At 51.1% G+C, this 25,993-nt stretch overlaps 1 protein-coding gene across 1 annotated transcript in view; it reads right to left on the reverse strand.

Moving 5' to 3' along the window:
- Positions 1-13,290: 13,290 nt before the first annotated feature.
- The window catches only part of LOC140192660 (ras GTPase-activating-like protein IQGAP1), a gene marked incomplete at its 5' end in the record, with an annotated part of 34,025 nt that continues 21,322 nt past the window's right edge, over positions 13,291-25,993 (reverse strand). The window contains 8 exons of the mRNA XM_072250190.1: positions 13,291-14,959; positions 16,130-16,238; positions 17,861-17,989; positions 19,186-19,352; positions 20,715-20,927; positions 23,697-23,784; positions 24,633-24,762; positions 25,123-25,225. Coding sequence (XP_072106291.1) covers positions 14,846-14,959; positions 16,130-16,238; positions 17,861-17,989; positions 19,186-19,352; positions 20,715-20,927; positions 23,697-23,784; positions 24,633-24,762; positions 25,123-25,225 — 1,053 coding nt within the window. The remainder of the gene's footprint in view (positions 14,960-16,129; positions 16,239-17,860; positions 17,990-19,185; positions 19,353-20,714; positions 20,928-23,696; positions 23,785-24,632; positions 24,763-25,122; positions 25,226-25,993) is intronic.

Genomic DNA, 25,993 nt, shown 5'->3' on the forward strand with positions numbered 1-25,993 from the left:
GAGATCGGACACTGTCGGCTCCATCCCTTTCTCCCAGAGATCAGACACCTGGAACGCCGTCTCATTGCCCAAAGATCACACACCTGGTATTCCATCCCTTTATCCCGAGATCAGACACCTGCTGCTCCATCACCATGTCCCAGAGTGGATAAACCTGCTGCTCCAACCCATTGTCCCAGAGATCAGACACATGCTGCTCCAATTCCTTGTCCAAGATATCAGACACCTGCTGCTGCATCACCTTGTCGCAGAGCGGATACACCTGCTGCTCCAGCCCGTTGTCCCAGAGATCGTACACTTTGTGCTCCATCCCCTTGTCCCAGAGATCAGACACCTGCTGCTCCATCGTCGTCCCAAAGATCAGACAACTGCTGCACCATTCCGTTGTCTGAGAGATCAGACACCTGCTGATCCACATTCTTGCCCAAGAGATCAGACACCTGATGCTCCATCCCCTTGAACAAGAGATCGGACACCTTGTGCTCCATCCTCTTGTCCCGGAGATCAGACACCTGCTACACCATCTCCTTGTCCCAGAGATCAGACACCTGCGCCTCCATCATTTTATCCCAGAGATCGGACACCTGCTGCTCCATCTCCTTATCCCAGAGATCAGACACCTGCTGCTCCATCCCCCTCTCCTAGAGATCAGACACCTGGTGGGCCGTCTCGTTGCCCAAAGGTCACACACCTGGCACTCCATCCCCTTGTCCCGAGATCAAACACCTGCTGCTCCATCCCCATGTCCCAGAGATCAGACACCTGCTCCTCCAACCCCTTTTCCGAGCGATCAGACACCTGCTGCTCTATCACCTTGTCCCAGAGTGGATACACCTGCTGCTCCATCCCGTTGTTCCAGAGATCAGACACCTCCTGCTCCATTTCCTTGTCCCAGAGATCAGACACCTGCTGCTCCATCCCCTTGTCCCAGAGATCAGACACCTGCTGCTCCATCTCCTTGACCCAGAGTTCAGACACATGCTGCTCCCTCTCCTTTTCCCAGAGATCAGACACCTGTCCCTCCATCTCTTTTTCCGAGAGATCAGACACCTGTTGCTCCATCACGTGGTCCCAGAGAGGATACACCTGCTGCTCCATCTCCTTCTCCCAGACATCAGACAACTGCTGCTCCATCCCTGTGACCCAGAGATCGTACATCTTGCCCTCCATCCCCTTGTCCCGGAGATCAGACACCTGCTACACCATGCCCATATCCCGGAGATCAGACACCTGTTGCCCCATTCCCTTGTCCCAAAGATCAGACACCTGCTGCTCCATCTCCTTGTCCCAAGGATCAGACACCTGCTGCTCCATCATCTTCCCAGAGGTCAGACACCTGCTGCTCCATCCCCTTGTCCCAGAGATGAGACACCTGCTGGTCAATCGTCTTGTCCCAGAGATGAGACACCTGCGCCGCCATCCCTTTAGCCCAGAGATCAGGCACCTGCTGCTCCATTCCCTTATCCCAGAGATCAGACACCTGCTGCTCCATTCCGTTATCCCAGGGATCAGACACCTGCTGCTCCATCCCCTTATCCCAGAGATCAGACCCCTGCTGCGCCATCCCCTTGTCCCAGAGATTGGACACTGGCGGATCCATCCCCTTGTCCCAGAGATCAGACACCTGAGCTCCGTCATCGTCCCAGAGATCAGACACCTGCTGCTCCATCTCCTTGACCCAGAGTTCAGACACATGCTCCTCCAACCCCTTTTCCCAGAGATCATACACCTGCTGCTCCATCCCCTTGTCCCAGAGATGAGACACCTGCTGGTCCATCGTCTTGTCCCAGTGATCAGACACCTGCGCCTGCATCCCCTTAGCCCAGAGATCAGACACCTGCTGCTCCATCCCCTTATCCCAGAGATCAGACACCTCCTGCTCCATCCCCTTGTCCCAGAGATCAGACACCTGCTGCTCCATCCCCTTGGCCCAAAGACCAGACACCTGCTGCTCCATCGTCGTACCAGATATCAGACATCTGTTGCACCATTCCGTTGTCCGAGAGATCAGACACCTGCTGCTCCATCTCCTTGACCCAGAGTTCAGACACATGCTGCTCCCTCTCCTTTTCCAAGAGATCAGACACCTGTTGCCACATTCCATTGTCCCAGAGATCAGACACCTGCTGCTCCATCTCTTGTCCAAAGGATCAGACACCTGCTGCTCCGTCATCTTCCCAGAGGTCAGACACCTGTTGCTCCATCCCCTTGTCCCAGAGATCAGACACCTGCGCCTCCATCCCCTTAGCCCAGAGATCAGACACCTGCTGCTCCATCCCCTTATCCCAGAGATCAGACACCTGCTGCTCCATTCCCTTATCCCAGAGATCAGACACCTGCTGCGCCATCCCCTTGTCCCAGAGATCGGACACTGGCGGCTCCATCGCCTTCTCCCAGAGATCAGACACCTGGAGCGCCGTCTCATTACCCAAAGATCACACACCTGGCACTCCATCCCTTTATCCCGAGATCAGACACCTGCTGCTCCATCACCATGTCCCAGAGTGGATACACCTGCTGCTCCAACCCATTGTCCCAGAGATCAGACACATGCTGCTCCAATTCCTTGTCCAAGATATCAGACACCTGCTGCTGCATCACCTTGTCGCAGAGCGGATACACCTGCTGCTCCAGCCCATTGTCCCAGAGATCGTACACTTTGTGCTCCATCCTCTTGTCCCAGAGATCAGACAGCTGCTGCACCTTCCCCTTGTCCCAGAGATCAGACACCTGCTGCTCCATCGTCGTCCCAGAGATCAGACATCTGCTGCACCATTCCGTTGTCCGAGAGATCAGTCACCTGCTGATCCATCCCCTTATCCCAGAGATTAGACACCTGCTGCTCCATCCCCTTGTCCCAGCGATCAGACACCTGCTACACCATCGCCTTGCCCCAGAGATCAGACACCTGCTCCTCCATCCCCTTTTCCGAGAGATCAGACACCTGCTTCTCCATCACCTTGTCCCAGAGAGAATACACCTGCTGCTCCATCTCCTTCTCCAAGACGTCAGACAACTGCTGCTCCATCCCTTTGACCCAGAGATCGTACACCTTGTGCTCCATCCCCTTGTCCCAGAGATCAGACACCTGCTGCTCCTTCCCCTTGTCCCAGAGATCAGACACCTGAGCTCCATCATCATCCCAGTGATCAGACAGCTGTGGCTCCATCTCCTTGACCCAGAGTTGAGACACATGCTGCTCCTTCTCCTTGTCCCAGAGATCAGACACCTGTTGCTCCATCCTCTTGTCCCAGAGATCAGACACCTGCTGCTCCATCCCCTTGTCCCAGAGATCAGACACCTGCTGCTCCATCATCGTCCCAGAGATCAGACACTTGCTGCTCAATCGCCTTTGTCTCAGAGATCAGACTGGTGCTGCTCCACGTCCTTGTCCCTGAGATCAGATACCTTGTGCTCCATCCCCTTGTCCCTGAGATCAGACACCTGCTGCCCCATCATCGTCCCAGAAATCAGACACTTGCTGCTCCATCGCCTTGTCCTAGAGATCAGAAACCTGCTGCTCAATCGCCTTTGTCCCAGAGATCCGTCACCTGCTCCTCCATCCCCTTGTCCCAGAGATCAGACACCTGCTGCTCCATCACCTTGCCCCAGAGATCAGACACCTGCTCCTCCATCCCCTTTTCCGAGAGATCAGACACCTGCTGCTCCATCACCTTGTCCCAGAGAGAATACACCTGCTGCTCCATCTCCTTCTCCAAGACGTCTGACAACTGCTGCTCCATGCCTTTGACTGAGAGATCGTACAGCTTGTGCTCCATCCCCTTGTCCCAGAGATCAGACACCTGCTACACCATCCCCTTGTCCCAGAGATCAGACACCTGCTGCTCCTTCCCCTTCTCCCAGAGATCAGACACCTCCTGCTCCATTTCCTTGTCCCAGAGATCAGACGCCTGCTGCTCCATCCCCTTGTCCCAGAGATCAGACACATGCTGCTTCCTCACCTTTTCCCAGAGATCAGACACCTGTTGCCCCATCCCCTTGTCCCAGAGATCCGTCACCTGCTCCTCCATCCCCTTGTCCCAGAGATCAGACACCTGCTGCTACATCGCCTTGTCCAAGAGATCAGACAGCTGCTGCTCCATCACCTTGCCCCAGAGATCAGACACCTGCTCCTCCATCCCCTTTTCCGAGAGATCAGACACCTGATGCTCCATCACCTTGTCCCAGAGAGAATACACCTGCTGCTCCATCTCCTTCTCCAAGACGTCAGACAACTGCTGCTCCATGCCTTTGACCGAGAGATCGTACAGCTTGTGCTCCATCCCCTTGTCCCGGAGATCAGACACCTGCTACACCATCCCCTTGTCCCAGAGATCAGACACCTGCTGCTCCATCCCCTTGTCCCAGAGATCAGACACCTGAGCTCCATCATCATCCCAGTGATCAGACAGCTGCGGCTCCATCTCCTTGACCCAGAGTTGAGACACATGCTGCTCCTTCTCCTTGTCCCAGAGATCAGACACCTGTTGCTCCATCCCCTTGTCCCAGAGATCAGACATCTTCTGCTCAATCGCCTTTGTCTCAGAGATCAGACTGGTGCTGCTCCATGTCCTTGTCCCTGAGATCAGTCACCTTGTTCTCCATCCCCTTGTCCCTGAGATCAGACACCTGCTGCCCCATCATTGTCCCAGAGATCAGACACCTGCTGCTACATCTCCTTGTCCCAGAGATCAGACATCTGCTGCTCCATTCCCTTGTCCCAGAGATCAGACACCTGTTGCTTCATCCCCTTGACCGAGACATCAGACACCTGCTGCTCCATCCCCTTCTCCCAGAGATCAGACACCTGCTCCACCATCCCCTTGTCCCAGAGATCAGACACGTTCTGCTCCATCGCCTTGTCCTAGATATCAGGCACCTGCCGTTCAATCACCTTTGTCCCAGAGATCAGACACCAGCTGCTCCATCATTATCCCAGAGATCAGACACCTGCTGGTCCATCCCGTTGATCCAGAGATCAGAAACCTGAGCTCCATCATCATCCAAGTGATCAGACAGCTGTGGCTCCATCTCCTTGACCCAGAGTTGAGACACATGCTGCTCCTTCTCCTTGTCCCAGAGATCAGACACCTGCTGCTCCATCATCGTCCCAGAGATCAGACACTTGCTGCTCAATCGCCTTTGTCTCAGAGATCAGACTGGTGCTGCTCCACGTCCTTGTCCCTGAGATCAGATACCTTGTGCTCCATCCCCTTGTCCCTGAGATCAGACACCTGCTGCCCCATCATCGTCCCAGAGATCAGACACTTGCTGCTCCATCGCCTTGTCCTAGAGATCAGGAACCTGCTGCTCAATCGCCTTTGTCCCAGAGATCCGTCACCTGCTCCTCCATCCCCTTGTCCCAGAGATCAGACACCTGCTGCTCCATCACCTTGCCCCAGAGATCAGACACCTGCTCCTCCATCCCCTTTTCCGAGAGATCAGACACCTGCTGCTCCATCACCTTGTCCCAGAGAGAATACACCTGCTGCTCCATCTCCTTCTCCAAGACGTCAGACAACTGCTGCTCCATGCCTTTGACCGAGAGATCGTACAGCTTGTGCTCCATCCCCTTGTCCCGGAGATCAGACACCTGCTACACCATCCCCTTGTCCCAGAGATCAGACACCTGCTGCTCCTTCCCCTTCTCCCAGAGATCAGACACCTCCTGCTCCATTTCCTTGTCCCAGAGATCAGACACCTGCTGCTCCATCCCCTTGTCCCAGAGATCAGACACATGCTGCTTCCTCTCCTTTTCCCAGAGATCAGACACCTGTTGCCCCATCCCCTTGTCCCAGAGATCCGTCACCTGCTCCTCCATCCCCTTGTCCCAGAGATCAGACACCTGCTGCTACATCGCCTTGTCCAAGAGATCAGACAGCTGCTGCTCCATCACCTTGCCCCAGAGATCAGACACCTGCTCCTCCATCCCCTTTTCCGAGAGATCAGACACCTGCTGCTCCATCACCTTGTCCCAGAGAGAATACACCTGCTGCTCCATCTCCTTCTCCAAGACGTCAGACAACTGCTGCTCCATGCCTTTGACCGAGAGATCGTACAGCTTGTGCTCCATCCCCTTGTCCCGGAGATCAGACACCTGCTACACCATCCCCTTGTCCCAGAGATCAGACACCTGCTGCTCCATCCCCTTGTCCCAGAGATCAGACACCTGAGCTCCATCATCATCCCAGTGATCAGACAGCTGCGGCTCCATCTCCTTGACCCAGAGTTGAGACACATGCTGCTCCTTCTCCTTGTCCCAGAGATCAGACATCTTCTGCTCAATCGCCTTTGTCTCAGAGATCAGACTGGTGCTGCTCCATGTCCTTGTCCCTGAGATCAGTCACCTTGTGCTCCATCCCCTTGTCCCTGAGATCAGACACCTGCCGCCCCATCATTGTCCCAGAGATCAGACATCTGCTGCTCCATTCCCTTGTCCCAGAGATCAGACACCTGTTGCTTCATCCCCTTGACCGAGACATCAGACACCTGTTGCTTCATCCCCTTGACCGAGACATCAGACACCTGCTGCTCCATCCCCTTCTCCCAGAGATCAGACACCTGCTCCACCATCCCCTTGTCCCAGAGATCAGACACGTTCTGCTCCATCGCCTTGTCCTAGAGATCAGGCACCTGCCGCTCAATCGCCTTTGTCCCAGAGATCAGACACCTGCTGCTCCATCGTCTTGTCCCAGATATCAGACACCTGCTGCTCCATCTCCTTGTCCCGGAGATCAGAAACAATCCAGTCCATCCCCTTATCCCAGAGATCAGATACCTGTTGGTCCGTCGCATTGTCCCAGACATCAGAAATCTGCTGCTCCATCTCCTTTGCCCCACAGATCAGACACCTGCTGCTCCATCCCCATGTCCCAGAGATCAGACACCTGCTGCTCCATCCCCATGTCCCAGAGATCAGACACATGGATCTTTGTTGAACTCCCTGTCCAACAAATGTGTCCTGACTTGGTGTTGGAGGCCAAACTGCATCAGGTCACCTGAACATACACTGCACAATCTCCTCATTCTTGCCTTCAATCTTCCAGGCAAGTAAGGGCAACATTTCACCTGCTTATCACTGGAGTCTGGTCAGAAAAGCTGCTCTTTAATCACTTGTCAATGGGGTAAGACCGCTCTTTGTTGAGGCTGTGTGTTGAACAGTCACTTCCATACTGGCGTAAATCACACTCACTGAAGAATTAAGTCATTCTCACCCACCTGAATTTCTCACTGACTCTCAGATACGATTGAAGCTGAAGACACATACACACTTTTCAGGAGTAGCTTCGTCCCCTCTGTCATGAGATTTCTAAATGGACAATGAACCCATAAACACAACCTAACTATTTTTTCTTTCTCTTTTTGCCATACTTACTTAATATTATATATATATATAAAATTGTAATGTATAGTTTTTTAAATATGCTTTGCAATGTAGTGCTGCTGCAGAACAACAAATTTCACAACATAAGCCAATGATTTTACACCCATTATCGTGAACCTGCACCTATCAGACTTTTAACTTCACTGGTCATCACTGAACTGTTCTCACAACCTATGGATTTACTTTCAAGGACTTTTCATCTCATGTTCTTGATATTTATTTTTACTTTTCTTTTGTTGTCTTTGTACATTGGTAGTTTGCCCATCCTATTTGGTGTGGTCTTTCAATAATTCTTGGTTTTACTGTGAATGCCGGCAAGAAAATGAATCCCAGGGTAGTATATGGTGACATATGTGTACTTTGATAATAAATTTACTTTGAACTTTCATTCTGATTCTGAGGTTTTTGCAGAGGAAACTATGAAAACTGATAAAGGATAACTGGCTTCTAGCAGCCAATCATTCATAAAAATGTTGCCTCGATGTTGGCTCTTCCTATCATTGTGAGGCAGAATTCACCAAGCGCTGGACTGTTCACCCGCTAATAGGGAAAGTGAGCTGGGTTTAGGCCATCATAAGGCAGGTTAGTTCTACCCTCCTCATGATAAGTTGTTGCAATACTCATGGGAGATGTGGCTTACATGAACCCCAGTAAGTCTTTGGACATCGTCCTGCTTGGTAATGCAGCCTAGAAAGTTGGAGCACCAGCCATCTAAGGCATGCTGGCAAACTGGATCCGAAATCAGATGGGTTATAGGAGGCAGAGGGTAGTGGTGGAGGGGTTTGTCACCAGTTGTGCCCTGCTGGCACCACCGGTGTTAGTCATTTATATTTCAATGGATGAGAATGTTGGGTTTCTGATTACTGGGTCTACAGATGTCACAAAAACTGGTGGAGTAGTAGACAACACAGAGGGTGGTAAATCATGGAATTTAATCCATACAGGTGCAAGGTGTGTGTGTTCGTCCATCGTCGACGTCGATGAGGACCTCGACACCATTATTATGGTGTTGAGACTAGTGCGTGGTTTGGATTTAAGTGAGGGAGAGTTGCGCAGTGTCAGCCTCACGGTCTCTTCCCAATTCCCATCTGGATCCAGTGGCAGAGTCGAGACGACTGGAGATGGGACTAGGCGCAGTGGATGACCAGGATGTCTTCTTAGGTGCAAGGTAGTGTATATCAAGGTGTCAAATACTAACAGGACTTACACAGTAAATGGCAGGGAACTCACAGAGGGACCTGAAAATTCAAGTTAATTGCTCTTCATTGCTTAGGATTCAAGTTCATGTGACATAGAAAACACATTGTGGGCATGCAATTTTGTTGCCAGAACGTGTGGCGACATTTTCAGGCTGCCCCCAGCACAGCCTGAGGTTGATACCACAAACGACGCATTTCACTGTATGTTTCAATGTACATGTAAAATAAATTTGTCAAATCAAAATGGGAATAGGCTAGTGATGAAGGCATTTACTACACTTCTCTTCATAGGTCGACGAACTGGGATGTCATTTGGTCAAGCCACACTGAGTAACAGTATTGGTCGGCGCGACAGGAAGGGTGTGGTCGCAGTTGAGAGAATGCAGAGGAGATTTACCAGGCTGTTTCCGGGAATGGTGAGGCAGTAGTTAAAAGGAGAGATTGAACGAGCTAGCTTTATTCTCACTGCCACAAGGAGGCTGAGTTGGTGACCTTATAGAGGATAATAAAATGATCAAATGCAGGTAGTTGTAATCACAGCTATATGGGGATAGAATAGACTGTCATTGTTCTGGATGAAGGGGCTCAAGTTGAAATGTCGACTGTCCCTTTCCCTCTACAGACCCTTCCTACCCGCCAAGTTCCTCCATCACCTTGTTCATTACAGGGAACGATCAGGTGGGAAACAGGCCATTCAGCTCAAAATGTCTATGCTGGCCATTCGGTAAATTTTACTTACCTATTTTTTTTCCAGCGCATCTCTGCCAGGTGTCTTGTCTGAATATTTCTTGAGCACTAGCCAGTCCCGCCAGCTCAGAAAGTTTGCTCCAGATTTCTATTACCTCCACCATCAAAAAAATGCCTGTGAAATGTGTCTCCAACGTTAAAAGTGTGCCCACTGATGAGAGACATTTCTGTGAAGCAAGGAAGTATCATAAGACCATGAGACATAGGAGCAGAATTAGGCCAGATTAGGTGACTGGGAAAAGAAGTGGTAGATGAAATACAGGGCAGGGAGGTGCGTGGTCATGCACTTTGGTAGAAGGAAGAAAGGCACATACATCTTTTTGTACATTTCAGTTTTGTTGCTCCTCAGCCTTCTCGAAAGATAAAGATAAAAATTAGCTTTATTTGTCGTATGTACATCGAAACATTGAGTGAAATGTGCCGTTTATGTTAATGACCAATACAGTCAGAGGATGTGTTGGGGCAGCCCACAAGTGTCGACATGCTTCCTGTGCCAACATAGCATGCCCACAAAGGAAACTCAGTCAATTCAGTCATTTCCCTGAACTGAAACCCTCCATCCCAGGAGATAGCCTTGTGAGTTTCCACATTGTGCAATCACATCTTGCCTACCACATGGTGGCCAGAAGAAACCAGTTGTGGCTGAATTAATGTCTTGTATAATAAATAATAATAATAATAATGGCTCCGTCTGTCAAGTAGAGAATGGATGCACCCGGTTCCGGGGGCGCAGACCTGGGCGATGAATATGGAGATCCCCCTCTTGGCCTCGCGGATGTGGTCCAAAGGAATGCGAAGCAGTACATTTGGCATCAGCTTGGCTGCAGGAGCCACCCTGTAGTAGTGACATATGGAGCCACTACCACGTCTCGTATAATTGTGTCATAATAATTGGTATGGAAACACCAATGCCCAGGAATAGAAGAAGTCTGCCGAAAGTCCATCACAGGTAAAGCCCTCCCCACCATTGAACATATTTATACGAAGTACTGTCGCAGGAAAGCAGCATCCATCATCAAGAACCCCCACCACCCAGGCCATGCTCCCTTCTCACTACTACCATCAGGAAGAAACCTTAGGTTCCGAACAGTTATTACTCTTCAACCACCAGGCTCCTGTACCGGCGTGGATAACTTCACTCACCACTACTCTGAACGGATGTACAGACTCACTTTCAAGGACATTTCATGTTCTCAGTAGTATTATTTTTTTGTTTGCAGTTTGTCTTCTTTTGCACATTGATTGCTTGACTGTTTTTGTTTGTAATTATATGGTTTTTTGTGGAGTCTTTTGCATTTCTTTATTTTCCTGAAAATGTCTGCAAGAAAATTAATCACAAGGGAGTAGATGATAACACACACAAAATGCTGGAGGAACTCAGCAGGACAGGCAGCATCTACGGGGGAGAATAACAAGGACATCAGGACTGGGAAGAACGGGGGCAGAAGCCGGAATAAGGTGGAGGGAGTGGGAAGGAGTACAAGCTGACAGCTGTTAGGTGGGTGAATGGGGGAGAGGGGAATGAAGTATGATGCTGGGAGGTGATAGGTAACGGAGGGAAAGGGCTGAAGAGGAAGGAATCTGATAGGAGAGGAGGGTGGACCATGGGAGACAGGAAATGAGGAGGGGCACCAGAATGTGAGGAGAAGAGTAGGGGTAAGGAGGGAGCTGGAATTCTGATATTCAAGAGTCAGGTGTTCTTTGTCCTGTTAATGAAGAAAAATATCCCATATAGTTTCCAAGATATGTTCTGTGTCTGTGTTTCTACCTTCAGGGATCCTTACATATGTCTACCAAAGTTCCTCTGCTCCTCCGTACTTCCTGGTTATTGAGGGTCTAGCCATCTGCTGGAGATGAACAATAAATGCCGGCCTTTCTTGTGACCTTCAGGCTCTGGAAACTGAATCAGGAAAGACCTTCCACCTGACAACATCCGGCTCCAATGAATCTGTGCCCGAGGAATAAGAAGTTTTTTTACTTCCTGCTTGGATGTTGACAGGTGGCAGAGATGAGACAAATTATGATCTTGCCAAGGAAACAGAAAGCTGAGAAGAAAGTTGCGGGCTCTATGAAAGGCCATGAGCCTGTGGCAGCTTCATGTTGAATTCCTCTTCTTCTCCTTTGGTTTCCTGGAGACGGAATAACTTGTATTCTACTCTCGCTCAGTGTCTCATTCGAAGGCTGAGCACCTTAGTATCTGTGTATCGACCTGTATATACACAGAGAGGGCCAGTAACATGACGGATACAACCCTCCCTGCTCATGGACTGTTTGTCCCACTCCCATCAGGAAGGAGGCTATGTCAGGACCACCAGACTCAAAAGTTACTTTCCTCAAGCAGTAAGACTGATCAACCACTCCACCCACTAACCCACCCCTCCACACCCCCAACCACCACTACTGTATCATCTCCTGTCAGTCTCCTTATGTACAGGCACTCTTGTACCCAGTGTCACTTTATGGACAAACAATCAATCTATGTGTTTATAGTTTGGTGTTTTTTTTTATTATTGTTGTGCTCTTTATTGTTCTGCACCAGATCCAGAGTAACAAATTCTTTCATTCTTTTACACTTGTGTACTGGAACTGACTATCTTGAATCGTCAGCATCCCGAGCCTCGACCAATGTGATGTCTAGCTTCAACTAGTGAACATCACCACCCAAATGTTGACCAATAGGGAGCAGCACCCAGGTTGACTAATGATCAGAATGACCCATGCCTCAGCCAATGGACAGCCCCAGTCAAGCCTTGACCAATAGGCAACATCACCTGGGTTGACTAATGAATTGAGTGACCCATGCCCCGAACATGGGCAGCCCCCAGCCAAGCCTTGATCAATAGGCAAAGACTGAATCAGGTATAATGTAGATTTCCCGAGTAAAGTTTCTCTTCATAAGATGTGGGAGAGATTGAGGGGAGAGGCAGCTGGGAATAAATGAGATGTGGGTGATCATGGAGCCCATGAAACAACTCTGACACTGGTTCTGCTCTCCCGGGGAGGGGTTCTTAACCAGGACAGCTCCCACTGGAACTGAAACTTCTTCCACTGAGGGAGGTGTCTGCGACTGAGAGTTAGGGAGTTCCTAGTATCCACTGAGACAAGAAAATACCTCCTCACCCCCAGAATCAGGCAGAAGCCCCACCAAACCTTCTTCACCTTCCTCCCTCTCCCCTATTCCCCACTGCCGACAATGCAAATGCAAGGTGCACTCACCTCACAGAGAAACCACCAATCCTTTCTCCTGTGAGCAGCTTCCTTCTATGTTCACCAAAGGTGGGACATTCCCATCTCCCACTCCCCTCTCTAGAGGTTACTGCACACCACTGATGGGAGATGTCCTACCAGCCAGAGCTGTTCCTATTCCAGGAGTGTGTGATGGGATGGTGCGGAGGGACCTTGACTCTGTGTCTAACTCCAAGAATGTGTGATGGGTCGGTGTGGAGGGAGCTTCACTCTGTGTCTGACCCCGGGAGTGTGTGATGAGACGGTGCGGAGGGAGCTTCACTCTATGTCTGACCCTGGGAGTGTGTGATGAGTCGGTGTGGAGGGAGGGCGTCTTGATGAGACAGTGTGGACGGAGCTTCACTCTGTCTGACCACAGGAGTGTGTAATGGGATTGTGTGGAGAGAGGTCTCTGTGTCTCTAACCCATGTCCCAGGAGTGAGATAGGACAACGTAGAGGGAGCTTCACTCTACGATTAACCCTGGAATATTGGGACTATGTAGATGGAGCTTTACTCTGGAAGTGAGGGAAAGGACAATGTGAAGAGAGCTCTGGTGTGTTTAACATGTGCTCCAGGAGTGTGTGATGGGGCATCGTCGGAGCTTCAGTGTGTCTCTAACCTGTGCTGGACAGTGGGAGCAAGGAATCCGAGCGCCTAGACCCTGGGAAAATGCGAGGTACATGCACACAGCAGGATCAAGGGAAGTGTGAGAAACTAAAGAGACCACACATGGTTAAATAAACCAAATAAGTGAATCAGTCCATCAGCACACCCACTGATCTTGGAGACGGAAACACAATTTATTTTTCTTAAAAAGAACCGATATTCCTGCAAATACAACTTCATTGTAAGAGCATCAGGAATGGGACAAATAATTTAGCCAACTACAACTTTCTCTGTGTAGTCTCTGTGCAACAGCTGTCGACGCGCCCACAATGGTGTGTATCGAGCTGCTCTAAATAGTGCTTCTAGCTGAGCAACTGTAGATGGACCCGTCCATACAGTCAGTCCTTTCTTCTAGGAGTTGGGAGAGAATGGATTTGGCTGAGCTGAGGACACCTCTTGTCACCTTCCGTCTCACCTGCCCACAGGGACAGTGTCAGAAGTGGGTTAATGGTGGGCCCACGATGGAGGTGGCGAAAAATCCAGAACCCACCACTCAGGAGATAGAGAGTGTGGGGGAAACGTGATCTGTGGCACACCAAGGCTGAGGAAGGGTTCCAACCCAAGTGACACTGTAACAGAGAGGCAGGGACAGAAAGCTCCTCCTTAACTCTGTGCACTGGTGGGGAATTAAGAGGGAAGAGCTGTGGACATGAAGAGGCAAGGCACACCTCGAGATAATCCGTAAGGCTCCAGTATGAAACTGAAACTACAATTCCGCCATGGATGGTCCCAAGCCCAACTGTAAGAGGAGGACAGTCGAGCTTGGGGCAAACAAGCCCATTCTGTAAAAAAAAAATCCAGCATAACAGAATCACCAACTGAAGCCCAAAATCCTCATCCCAAGGAGATGGGGGTGTACCTGGGGACAATTTGAAAGACTGGCCCAGGACAGATGACTCTAGCAAGCTGCTGTCGGCAGCCTGTGCCCCAGAAGGGAAACTACAGTCTGTAGGCACAACAGGGGACAATTACAACTCCCATTGAACTGTTGAGTCAGGGTGCATGGGGACTGCGGGAGCTGTATTCATTCTGTACCCTCATCGTTCTCCTCCTGCAGACTTACTCCAGGAAGCACAGGCTCCAGTCTGTCTATCTAATACCAGTGGGCACTGGAAAAGAATGTGCTTTTGCTTAACTTGCACTGTGTGTTTCCCAAAGTGCCTGGCACCCATTATCCCAGGAATAACAGCTCCAAGTTTTTGACCTCAGTAGATGGGTGAGCTGGACAAACCCCTGTCAACCAACCAACTGCTACCCCAGGCAAAGTGCCAGAGGACTGGACAGACGGTTAGAAAGCTTGACTGGGAAACGGACAGTTCCTGCACAGAAATGGCAAAGTTGCAAGTGTAGTTTATATAAAAATAAGGGGGAGTTGTGCTTACAAATATTTACGCTTCTTAAGCAATTCAAAGACCACTATGAATGCAGAAGATGCTGTCTATAAATGTTCTGGCTATATCATATGAAATATAAAATTGTACACTTTGATAACCCTATTCTCCTCCATATGGGTAATGTCCTCGAGCATCCATTTCTGATCTCTGCAGAGCTAAATTGATGTGCACGACACAAAGGCAGCATCTTGTCACTGGGGCGGTGAGGGATCCCGGGCCAGCCTCCCTCTACTTCCCATAGAACTTCTTGTTCAGCAGGAAAATCAACAGGTTGACATTGACCTTGGCTTTGTCGAACAACTTCATGACAGCGACACCCTCGTACTGGAGCTGGAGGAGGTCCTGAGTAGGGAGAGATTAAAGATTAACGACGAGATTCTGCAGATGCTGGAAATCCAGAGCAATACACACTAAATGCCAGACGAACTCAGCAGATCAGACAGCATCTATGGAAATGAGTAAGCAATTGACGTTTCCGGCTGTGATGTTGGGTCTCAGAAATAAACATCAATTATTTACTCCCCTCCATAGATGCTGCCTGACTCACTGAGATTAAAGATTAGCTTTATTTGTCACACAGAGAAATGCGTTGTTTGTGTCGAGGAGTAACACTGTCTCAGGTGTCAGCATTAACATAGCATGCACACAATTTACTAAGTCTAACCTGTACGTTGTTTTGGAATGTGGGAGCAAACCAGGAAGAAAACCACGTGGTCAAAGGGAGAACGTACAAACTCCTTACAGTCAGAGATGGGAATTGAACTCTGATCTCTGGTGCTGTAAGGCATCAAGCTAAGAACGTGTGGTGCCAGCCACTCCCCCTCTCCACACCCAGACAAGCTGGGCACCCTGAGTGGGTGCACTGGCTACAGATTACTCCCACATCCCCACCACCCATTACAACCTCGTGTCTCTGATTCACATTAACATCCGGTGAGCAGAAAACGAAGCCTTTCTGTGATGTCCCACCCAGCACACCCTCTGGATCGCCTGAGCCCTGTGCTCCAGAATTCTGTCCACGAGGGCAGCACGATAGCATAGTTGTTAGTGTAACGTTCTCCAGCGGCAGTGACTTGGGTGGTTTCAACTCCTCCCATTGTCTGTAAAGAGTGTGTTCTCTCAGCGAACTGCGTGGGTTTCCTTCGGGTTCTCTGGTTTCCTCTCATATTCCAAAGATGTACGGGCTAGTAGGTTAATTTGGTGTAATTGTGCTGGAGGGGCCTGTTACCATGCTGTATCTCTCAACAAAGGAAACAAACCCAAGTTTGTCCAAGCTTCCATTTTACCTCATCGCCTTGACTCTACAAAGCATACTGGTGAATTGCTCCTATACTCCTTTCCAGAGCCTCCACAACCTTCCTGCGGACAGGTTGGGTTTGGAGGTGCACAAGGGTCATGGGCTGAAGGGTTAGCAGAGAAGAGATGGAGCCAGGAAAGATATGAAAATAACAAAGTGAATTACAGTGTCAATGCGAGGCGGGATTGAGGATTTGGGAAGGGGTGGATCGTTACCTGATAGTGGAGCATGAAAGAATCCATTTGAACCCCCATAAACTTCGCTTTTACTTCAAAGTCACCCACTTCCTCGGTGGGACAGATGTCGAAGATGACATTTTTAAACCTGTAAGCAGAAGAGAAGTGCTTTGTTTAACAGCTTCCTGACAAACTGGGCCAGACCACTGTCAAAGAGCAGATAACTTCAGTAGCTACCTGGTGACATCTGCAGTTCGAGCCCCAGCCAGACCTTCTGATACTCCACTGTAGGACTGGGGGAGGGAGGTGTTGCTCTTTCAGAGAGGCAGTCCCATTAACAAGAACTGTTGAGCCCAACGGCTTAATTCTGCTCCTATACCTTGTGGTCTTAAAGAGGTCCAACCAAGGCTCTGTCCACCCACACAGAGTTTGGATTTCAAAGGAACTGCCCTAGGGTCTCAGCTCCAGATTTTTCCTCAGGATTTACTTCCAAAGGCAGCAGAGGTTTGAGATCAGAATTTTCCTTCTCCTAGACAGACCGCCAAATACGACCGACGAGCCCCATCTGCCCAAAGTGACCGGTTTTAAGGCACCGGTAACCTGCTTCTCCCCAATAGAGACGGGTTCTCTACTGAGAACAACAGTAGAAACGGTTCCACTGGGCTTAGTAGCTGAAGGTCAGGAGCTGGATTTCACTGTCAGAGACTATTTGAGACACATGCCATTGGCAGCATTTAATAGGCAGTGTGATCCCCACCCCCAGCCGCCCCGGCGATGACACCCTTAAGGAACCTCATCAAACAGCAACCGCAAAACCCACCCATGGAAATTACACTTTGTGAGATATTCACAAACACAAAATAGCCCCCGGCATGTGATGTAAACCCAGCACTGCCCCCACCCACTGGTGGGAAGTTTCACAGAATCTCAGTCAATACCAACAGGTTGGTTCGGCACTAACTCAGTGCAGGAACGGGAGTGAGAGGCTGAGGAAGGGCCTCCTGCTAACCCAATGTTACAGGCCCGATGGGCTAAATGGCCTCTTTCCCTCTCAATCTAACCTCCAGTCCCCACACCTGGGGAAGAGGTTCTGGATCTCAGAGCTGTCTGCGGCAGACAGAACTCCAGGAGTAGGTAGGTTACCAGGCCAGAGGTCAAAAGTCGGGTCTAGGCCAGAGGCCAAGGAGGGGGACGGGCAGCAAACGAGGTGGTGGGGTTGGAGGCAGACCTGGTTTCGATCAGAGTGGAGATACCACGTCCTTCCTGGAAACAGAGCCCCTTCTCGTAGATAGGGCTCATCAGCCATGGTTGGCAGCTCATCGCGGAGCAGGGAAACCCTGATCTCAAACACTCACTGCCTTTCAGCGACAAGCACTGATGGGGAAGGGTTCAGGAGTAAACCCTGAGGAAAAGTCCAGAGCTGTAGTTCCTAAGGCAGTCCGACTGACTGGCAACTCAAACACTGGTGCCAGACTGTGTCAGTCTCTGCCGCTCCCTTGGATTCATTGGCTGTGTGGAGAGGGCAACAGCTCGCTCTCCACGTTGTACTGCACTGCCTTGAGTACCCAGAGAGCTGGGATGCAACATCCATGGTTGAGCCACACCAATGCAGGGCCTCTCCCTCAGACGCTCCTCACCTCCCAGGTTTCTCCCCTCTCCCCCAGGAACGAGGCACCCCTTCCAACGGAAGCTGGTCACTCCAGTAGAGGAGCCACCCCCTGATCTGACGATGCCCGAGCCCCTCACCACCCCATCGACCCTCACACTCACTGGTTGGTGTTGAGGTCCTCAATCTCCAGCAGAACGCCCTTCTCGTGTAGCCTGGCAGCAGTGTACCGCTGGGAAACCTGCTTGCTCTTCTTTCCCTTCACGTTTCTTTCTCCTGGTTTCTTCGAGACCCTGGCAGAGGGGAGTGAGGGAACGTCTCAGTGAATGGAGGCCATGACCCCAACCCATCCGGCCTAGAGCCCACACCTGGCTGTTCCGGAGGCCGATCTGCTTCGTCACTGTTCTGAGCACTCCCATCAGGGAGGAGGCTACGTAGCATCCGCACCAAGACCACCAAGCTCAGAGACAGTGACTTTCCCCAAGCAGTGAGGCTGATCAACAGCTCCAGCCCACTAACCCACCCACCACACCCCAACCACCACTACTTTATCATTTACTGTCAGTCACCTTGTGTACAGACACCCCTGAGCCTAGTGTCACTTTATTGACATACTATCAATACATGTATATAAACTACCTTATGTACTTATATTGTGGTTTTATTATTTTTGTGTTCTTTATGTTATTGTGCTGCAATTATTTCGTTCTCTGTTACACTTAACATTAAATAATCTTGATCTACCCCTGGGCTCCTCCCTGTCGGTCCGGGTGATCTGATCATTGTCGGGGGTGGGGGAGATGATCACTGCTGCCCTGCAGATGGTTTTTGCAGGGAGAGGGACATGGGTGGGGGCAGCTTGGGGCAGATCCAATCTCCATGATAGGAATCAGGAGGGGAGACTGAGGGGAGGAGAACTGGGGTTGTGACTGTGAGGGAGAATTTTTCAGGGAGGGGAGATTGTGGGATGAGTGGGAGAAAGTGTGGGGGAAAGGGGGTGTGTTGGAGGGATGGGAATGGGAGGGGTGTGACCGTAGGGGGAAAGTGTTGGGGAGGGGTGACTATGGGGGCAAGGGGAGTGTGTTGGAGGGAGGGGAGGGGAATCTGTTAGAGGGAGGGGTGTGACTATGGGGAAGAGTGTGGAGTCGAGGGGAGTGTGTTGGAAGGAGGGGAATGGGAGGGGTGTGACTGTCAGGACAAGGAGAGTGTGCTGGAGGAAGGGGAGGGGAAGTGCATGCATCGGGTGAGGGTATTTGGGGAGGGCTTGAATTGGGCAGGAGGGGAGATGAGGAAAGAAGATCAATAGTGGAGCATCATTGATGAGCCCTCCCTCGGGCAGTTTGTGGCGGAAGACTGTGAGGCCAGTGTGACTGATGACAGTGTTCCTACTTAGTCAACATGGAGACAATGGTGAGAACGGCCTCTCCCTGCACACCAGACCTGAACACTGGAGGGGAGACCCCTCAGATATTGGGTTAGAGGCACCTACTTGCCCTTGCTGGCCAGGTTGTCCATACAGGTCTTGATGTACTGGTTGTAATAGTCAATTTGCTCTTCGTAGAAAGTTGTCTTGGAGATCAGGCCGCTGTACGTCTGCTGCAAGCGCACCAATTCTGCCTTCCGCCTCTGCCGATACCGCCGCTGGTTTCGGATATCCTGGCCGCAGGGAGCGGGAAGGGGGACAGAGGAATAGGAGGTTAGTTCAACAGATGGGCAGTGTATGGAGTGTGTAGGAAGGGACAGGAACTCAGGTGAAGGGGCCTGTCATGTCAATTGGGGCAGCTCATTCACCTTTGGTCCCTGTCGTACACTCAGCTCTCACCTGAGCCGCAGTGGCTACACCCTGGTACTCCGCCTTGACAGGTGGGCAAAACCAGGTGAGGGTCACCAGCGGGTTTCATACCCCGGTGAGATGGGGCGTGCCTGTCCCAGCATGCAGCAGCCTGGCTGGTGAGATCTAGTGGCCAAGGTAGTTCTGCAGCAGTCCGTGGAGAGCAAGGGGCATGACAAGGCACAAAAGTAGTCCTGGTCACCCCAGTTCCACTAAGGAAGAGCCTGGTTGAGATGAGAACTTGTACCACTGGACAAGAGACTGGAACTCTCCCACAGCAATGGCTCTGCCGCACAGGTTTCCTGTCGTTGTCGGATACAACCGGCAAATGCCACAGATAGTACTACCTCCTTTCACGGGTAATGGGGTACAGCTAGACCCCCACTTTGATAGTTGCCCACACACAAGGCTTACCTCCAGCTGACCTGGACATTCTGAGAACAGAGGACCGAAGAACAGATGGATGCTGCAAAGAGCAGGCAGAGGGTCTTTCCGCATCTTACCCTGCACCCAAGCCAAGTGTCTCTCGCTCACTCTGGGTCTGGGGAGCCAAGCAGGGCTGATCCAATCCGATCATCAGTACAAGGCCTTCCTTTGATTGGGGTTGAACATGGATGTTGTGTCCTAGCCAGTACTCACTGCGAGTCTCATTATCATAATCTCTCTGTGGGTAAAATGGGAATGGTGTTTCCTACCTGACCACACTGAGGAAACATTTAATTGGTTATGAAGTGTCTACAGCATGTGAATGGTGCCGAGGGTTAATGGCCAAGGATGAGACCATTATACATAGGAGCAGAATTAGGCCATTCAGCCCATTGAATCAGCTCTGCTATTCCACCATGACTGATTTATTATCCCTCTCATTCTTCTGCTTTCTCCCCATGACCTTTAACAACCTTACTAATCAAGAACCGAGCAGCCTCTGCTTTATCCTGACGAAGGGTCTCGGCCCAAAATGTCAACTGTACCTATTCCTATAGATGCTGCCTGGCCTGCTGCGTTCACCAGCAACTTTGATATGTGTTGCTTCTGCTTTAAATACACTTGGCCTCCACAGCCGCCTGTGGCAATGAATTCCACAGATTCATCACCGTCTGGCCGGTGTTTCGGTGATGGAGGACATTGCTGAATACCCCGCGGAGACTCACTCCCACCGGAGTGGGACCCCAGGGTGGGCTGGTTACCTTGGCGACATCGTTGATCAGGTCCTGGTACTTGTTCTGGGGGTTGACCTTCCCCAGGGCTGCCAGCTTCTTCAGGTTCTGCACAATCTTCTCTTTCTTCTCCGTCAGGGTCATCTGGTTCTCTTCCTCCTCCAGCTGATTCCGCTTTATCTTCTCAGGGGTCTTCGCATCCCGTATCGCTCGTCGCTGCATCGCTCGCTGGTGATCGGCATCCTATGGGAGTATGTGTCACACAGTGTGAGATCAGAGCAGCTTTATTTGTCCCCTACCGTGTAATCTGTCGTTTATATCTGCATCGGAATTTGGTTAACATGGTCACACGGTCACTGTGTGGGTGTCAGTGTGGGTCTCTGTGACAGCGCATGTGTTCGAGAGGGAGTGAGTGTAACTGAGTGTGCAAGAGAGATTGAGAGAGTGACTGTGTGTGAGAGAGAGAGTATGCCTGTTCACGTGAGTGCGTGAGGGACAGGGAGAGGGGGAGAGGGAGAGGGAGAGGGGGAGAGAGGGAGGGAGAGGGGGAGAGAGAGGGGGAGGGGGGAGAGAGAGAGGGAGAGAGAGGGAGAGGGGAGAGAGAGAGAGGGAGAGGGGAGAGAGAGAGAGGGAGAGGGGAGAGAGAGAGAGGGAGAGGGGGAGAGAGAGAGAGGGAGAGGGGGGGAGAGAGAGGGAGAGGGGGAGGGGGAGAGGGAGGGGGAGAGGGAGGGGGAGAGGGAGGGGGAGAGGGAGGGGGGAAGGGGGGAGGGGGAAGGGGGGAGGGGGAAGGGGGGAGGGGGAGGGGGGAGGGGGAAGGGGGGAGGGGGAAGGGGAAGGGGGGAGGGGGAAGGGGAAGGGGGGAGGGGGAAGGGGGAGGGGGGGAGGGGGAGGGGGGAGGGGGGAGGAAGAGAGAGCGAGGGGGAGAGGGGGGAGGGGGAGGGGAGGGGGAGGGGGGAGGGGGGAGGAAGAGAGAGCGAGGGGGAGAGGGGGAGGGGGAGAGGGGGAGGGGAGGGGGAGGGGGAGGGGGAGGGGGAGGGGGAGGGGGAGAGAGAGAGAGAGAGAGAGAGAGAGAGAGAGAGAGAGAGAGAGACAGCACGCGCGCGCATGAAAGAGAGAACCTATAAAAACTATCCACCCCACCCCACCCCAGAAGTTTTCATGTTTTGTCTTACAACATTGAATCACAATATATTTAATCTGGCTTTCTTTGAACAGAAGACTCATTGGTGTGAAAGTGAAAACAGATCTCTACACAGTAATCTAAATTAATTACAGATATAAAACACAAAATAATTGATTCATAAGTATTCACCCCCCTTTAATATGACATACCAAATAATTACTGATACAGACAATTGGTTTTAGAAGTCACATAATTAGTTAAATTGAGGTCACTGTATGCCATCAAGGTGTTTCAACTGATTGTAGTAAAAATACACCTGTAACTGGAAGGTCCAACTGCTGGTCAGTCAGTGTTCTGGCAAAAACTACACCGTGAAGGCAAAAGAACATCCCAAGCAATTCCATGAAAAGATTATTGAAAAGCACAAGTCAGGAGATGGATACAAGAAAACTTCCAAGTCACTGAACATCCCTTGGAGTACAGTTAGGTCAATCATCAAAAAATGGAAAGAATATGGTACAGCTGTAAATCTGTCTAGAGCAGACCATCCTCAAAAATTAAGTGACCCTGCAAGAAGGGGACTAGTGAGGGAGACCACCAAGAGACCTATGACAACTGTGGAGCGGTTTCAAACTTTAGTGGCTAAAATAGGACAGACTGCACCTAACAACTGTTGCCAGGGTGTTTTACCAGTCACACCTTTATGGGAGAGTGGCAAAGAGAAATCCACTGTAGATAAAATCTCATGTGAAATCTCGGCTAGAGTTTGCCAGAAAGCACGTGGGGGACTCTGAAGATAGCTGGAAGAAGGTTCTATGGTCCGATGAAAGCAAAATTGAGCTTTTTGGCCATCAGACTAAACGCTATGTTTGGCATAAGCCAAACGCTGCACATCATCAAAAACACACCATCCCTACTGAGAAGCATGGTGTTGGCTGCACCATGCTGTGGGGATGCTTCACTGCAGCAGGCCCTGGAGGCTTGTGAAGGTGGAGGGTAAAATGAATGCAGCAAAATACAGGGAAATCCTGGAGGAAAACCTGATGCAGACTGCCAAAGAACTGCGTCTTGGGAGAAGATTGGTTTCCCAGCAAGACAACGACCCCAAGCATAAAGCCAAAGCTACACAGGAATGGCTTAAAAATAACAAAGTATTTTGTGGGTGGACTTGAAAAGGGCTGTTCACTCCCGATCCCCACGTAATCTAACAGAGCTTAAGCAGTTTTGTAAAGAAGAACAGGGAAAAATTGCAGTGTCCAGATGTGCAAAGCAGATAGAGACTTATCCATGAGGCTGTAATCAATGCCAAAGGTATTTCTACTAAATACTGACTTGAACGGGGTGAATACTTGTGCAATCAATTACTTTTCTGTCATATATTTATAATTAATTTAGATTACTTTGTAGAGATCTGTTTTCATTTTGACATGAAAGTCATTTTTTTGTTGATCAGTGTCAAAAAAGCCAAGTTAGATCCACTGTGATTCAATGTTATAAAAAAATAAAACATCAAAACTTTCAAAGGGGTGGGGGAGGTGAATACTTTTTATAGGCTTTTTATATGCGTGTGCGTGTGTGTGAGAGAGTGAGTGTGTGTGTGAGTGTATGAGTGTGAGTGTGAGAGTGTGAGAATGTATGTGTGAGAGTGCGTGTGTATATGAGAGCAAGAGTGAGAGAGTATGTGAGAGAGAGTCTGTATGTATGTGTGAGTGAGTGTGAGAGAGTATGTGTGTATGAGTGTAAGAGAGTGAGTGTGTGTGTGTGTGTGTGTGTGTGTGTGTATATGAGAGCGAGTGTGAGAGTAAGGTGCCACTGGAAGACTGGACAGCGTGTTGGCAATCTGCTGGAGGTCAGCTGATTGGGGAACAAACTGAAGGCTTGTTACGCACCTGTTCCGGAGAGGCCGGACTCTCCAGGATCTCGGTCAGCGTCTCCCCTGCCTGGAACCGGATCACGTCCACAATCAGCCTCTTTGTGCTGGAATCGAAGGAGATAATGAAGGGGTCAGTAGTGGGTTGGGTCAAAGGAAAGACCAGGATGAGAGCCCGTACCAGGGGCTAGGAGAAGGCGATAGGCGGAATTCCAGCCCCTAAGGCCCCAAGGGTAGATGGAAAGAAAGGTCTAATGGGACACAGTCCAAACAAAGGGAAGCGGGGGCCCTATGGGAGAGTAGGGCTGAATGGCCTGTTTCCATACTGTCCCTCTCTCTACGTTGGAGCTGGAATGATTCCATTCGGGGTGCGAGCGGCCAGAACCGCAGAGGGCAGATGTGCTGGCTGGAAATCAAAGAGCTCAAGGGGTCCAGCCTGCACCTCCTGAACGAAGGGTTGGGGGGGGGGGAAGAGAGAGAGAATGGGGAATACAGGGTATTACAGAGCTGATGGCCATTGTCTGCTGAATTCTGTAGGACTTTCTAGGTTCTCCTCATGATCACGTGGGTTTCCTCTGGGCTCTCCCACATTCCATCCACGTACGGGTTGGGGTTAGTAAGCTGTGGGCGTGCTACGTTGGCATCAGAAGCGTGGCGACTCTTGCGGGCTGCCCCCAGCTCACCCCAGGACTGTGTTGGTCGATGCGTTTTATTGTACGTTTCGATGTACGTGCATGTGACAAATAAAGCTAATCTTTAAGAACTCTCACAGGCACTCCGGCCAAACCAACCAGCAAGTCCTCGTCTCATCATGGGAGCTGTCTGTGTTCCTTTGCTGCTATGATGGATCCAATTAAAACTTAACTGTATGCGCAAGGATGTGGCGGTGCTATGGAAATGCAGGACAACTTTAAGAGGGCCAAAGTTTCTCCCACGTGCCCACCCAGTGACTCACTTGAGGAGCAGAGTGCGGGCATTCATCTCTTCATTTTCCCCTCCGGACACGTCGAACTTGTTGGTGAGGGACAGGGACACCTCGGTCTTGGCCAGTTGCTCCTTGCCCGCATCAGTCATGCCTCCTTCCCCTGTGGTACAGGACAAGCGACAGTTCGTTCACACAGCAACCACTGCCAGGAGTGCAGAAACATGCTGGGAATGATCGGATCAGTCCCTGGCGAGAGCTCGGAGCACGGGGGTGTAAAGAAGAGAGAGTGCATGAGAACGAATGAGAGAGGGAAAGGGGTGGGGGAGGTGGGGGTGGGAGGGGAGGGGACAGAAAGAGAGACAGACCTGGAGTCCAAGGTGTGGCCGGTGACTGACTTTGAAGCTCTGACAAGAAACAGGTGAACAGATATCCGATAGCAGGAAGGGATAAGAACGCAGGCCAAGCAGGGGGGGAGAGAGAGAGGGAAGGGGACTGCCAGAGGAGAATGGAGAACACTTGCCAATCATAGACTCGATGGTGGGCACCTCGCCGAGATCCTCCAGCAGCTCGTGAATGGGGTCATTGTGATCTGGGGCTATGGCATCCTGGTGATCCAAGAAAAGCTGCAGTGGGGAGGAGAACAGTCAGCGATCGTGGGGCTGAAGCCACCCCAATGTATTACCCAGAGATGGGGGGGGGCATCAACAATGACAAATAATGCAGGAGCCCTCCTTTGGGTCACAGGGAGAGACACACGGCAACAGGAACGTACAGGACACCCAGCATAGTACTGAGGGAGTGTCCCAGGTACAAGAGGTGGTAACAAGGGAGAGTCACACTATGGGAGGAGTGGTATCGAGGGAGAGTCACATTGTGGGTGAGGTGGTACTGAGGGAGGGTCACACTGTGGGGGGGGTGGTACTGAGGGAGGGTCACACTGTGGGAGGGGTGGTACTAAGGGAGACTCACACTGTGGGAGGGGCGGTACTGAGGGAGGGTCACACTGTGGGAGGGGCGGTACTGAGGGAGGGTCACACTGTGGGGGGGGGGGTGATACCAAGGGAGGGTCACACTGTGGGGGGGGCGGTACTGAGGGAAGGTCACACTGGTAGGGGTGGTACTGAGGGAGGGTCGCATTGTGGGAGGGGTGGTACTGAGCGACAGTGACCCTGTGGCAGGGGTGGTACCGAGGGAGGGTCACGCTGTGGGAGGGTCGGTACTGAGGGAGAGTCACACTGTGGGAGGGGTGGTACTGAGGGAGGGTCACACTGTGGGAGGGTCGGTACTGAGGGAGAATCACACTGTGGGAGGGGTGGTACTGAGAGAGGGTCACACTGTGGGAGGGGTGGTACTGAGGGAGGGTTGGTACTAAGGGAGGGTCACACTGTGGG

The sequence above is a fragment of the Mobula birostris genome, unplaced genomic scaffold (assembly GCF_030028105.1).
Source record: "Mobula birostris isolate sMobBir1 unplaced genomic scaffold, sMobBir1.hap1 scaffold_2065, whole genome shotgun sequence".
In the NCBI taxonomy this organism is placed as follows: domain Eukaryota; kingdom Metazoa; phylum Chordata; class Chondrichthyes; order Myliobatiformes; family Myliobatidae; genus Mobula; species Mobula birostris.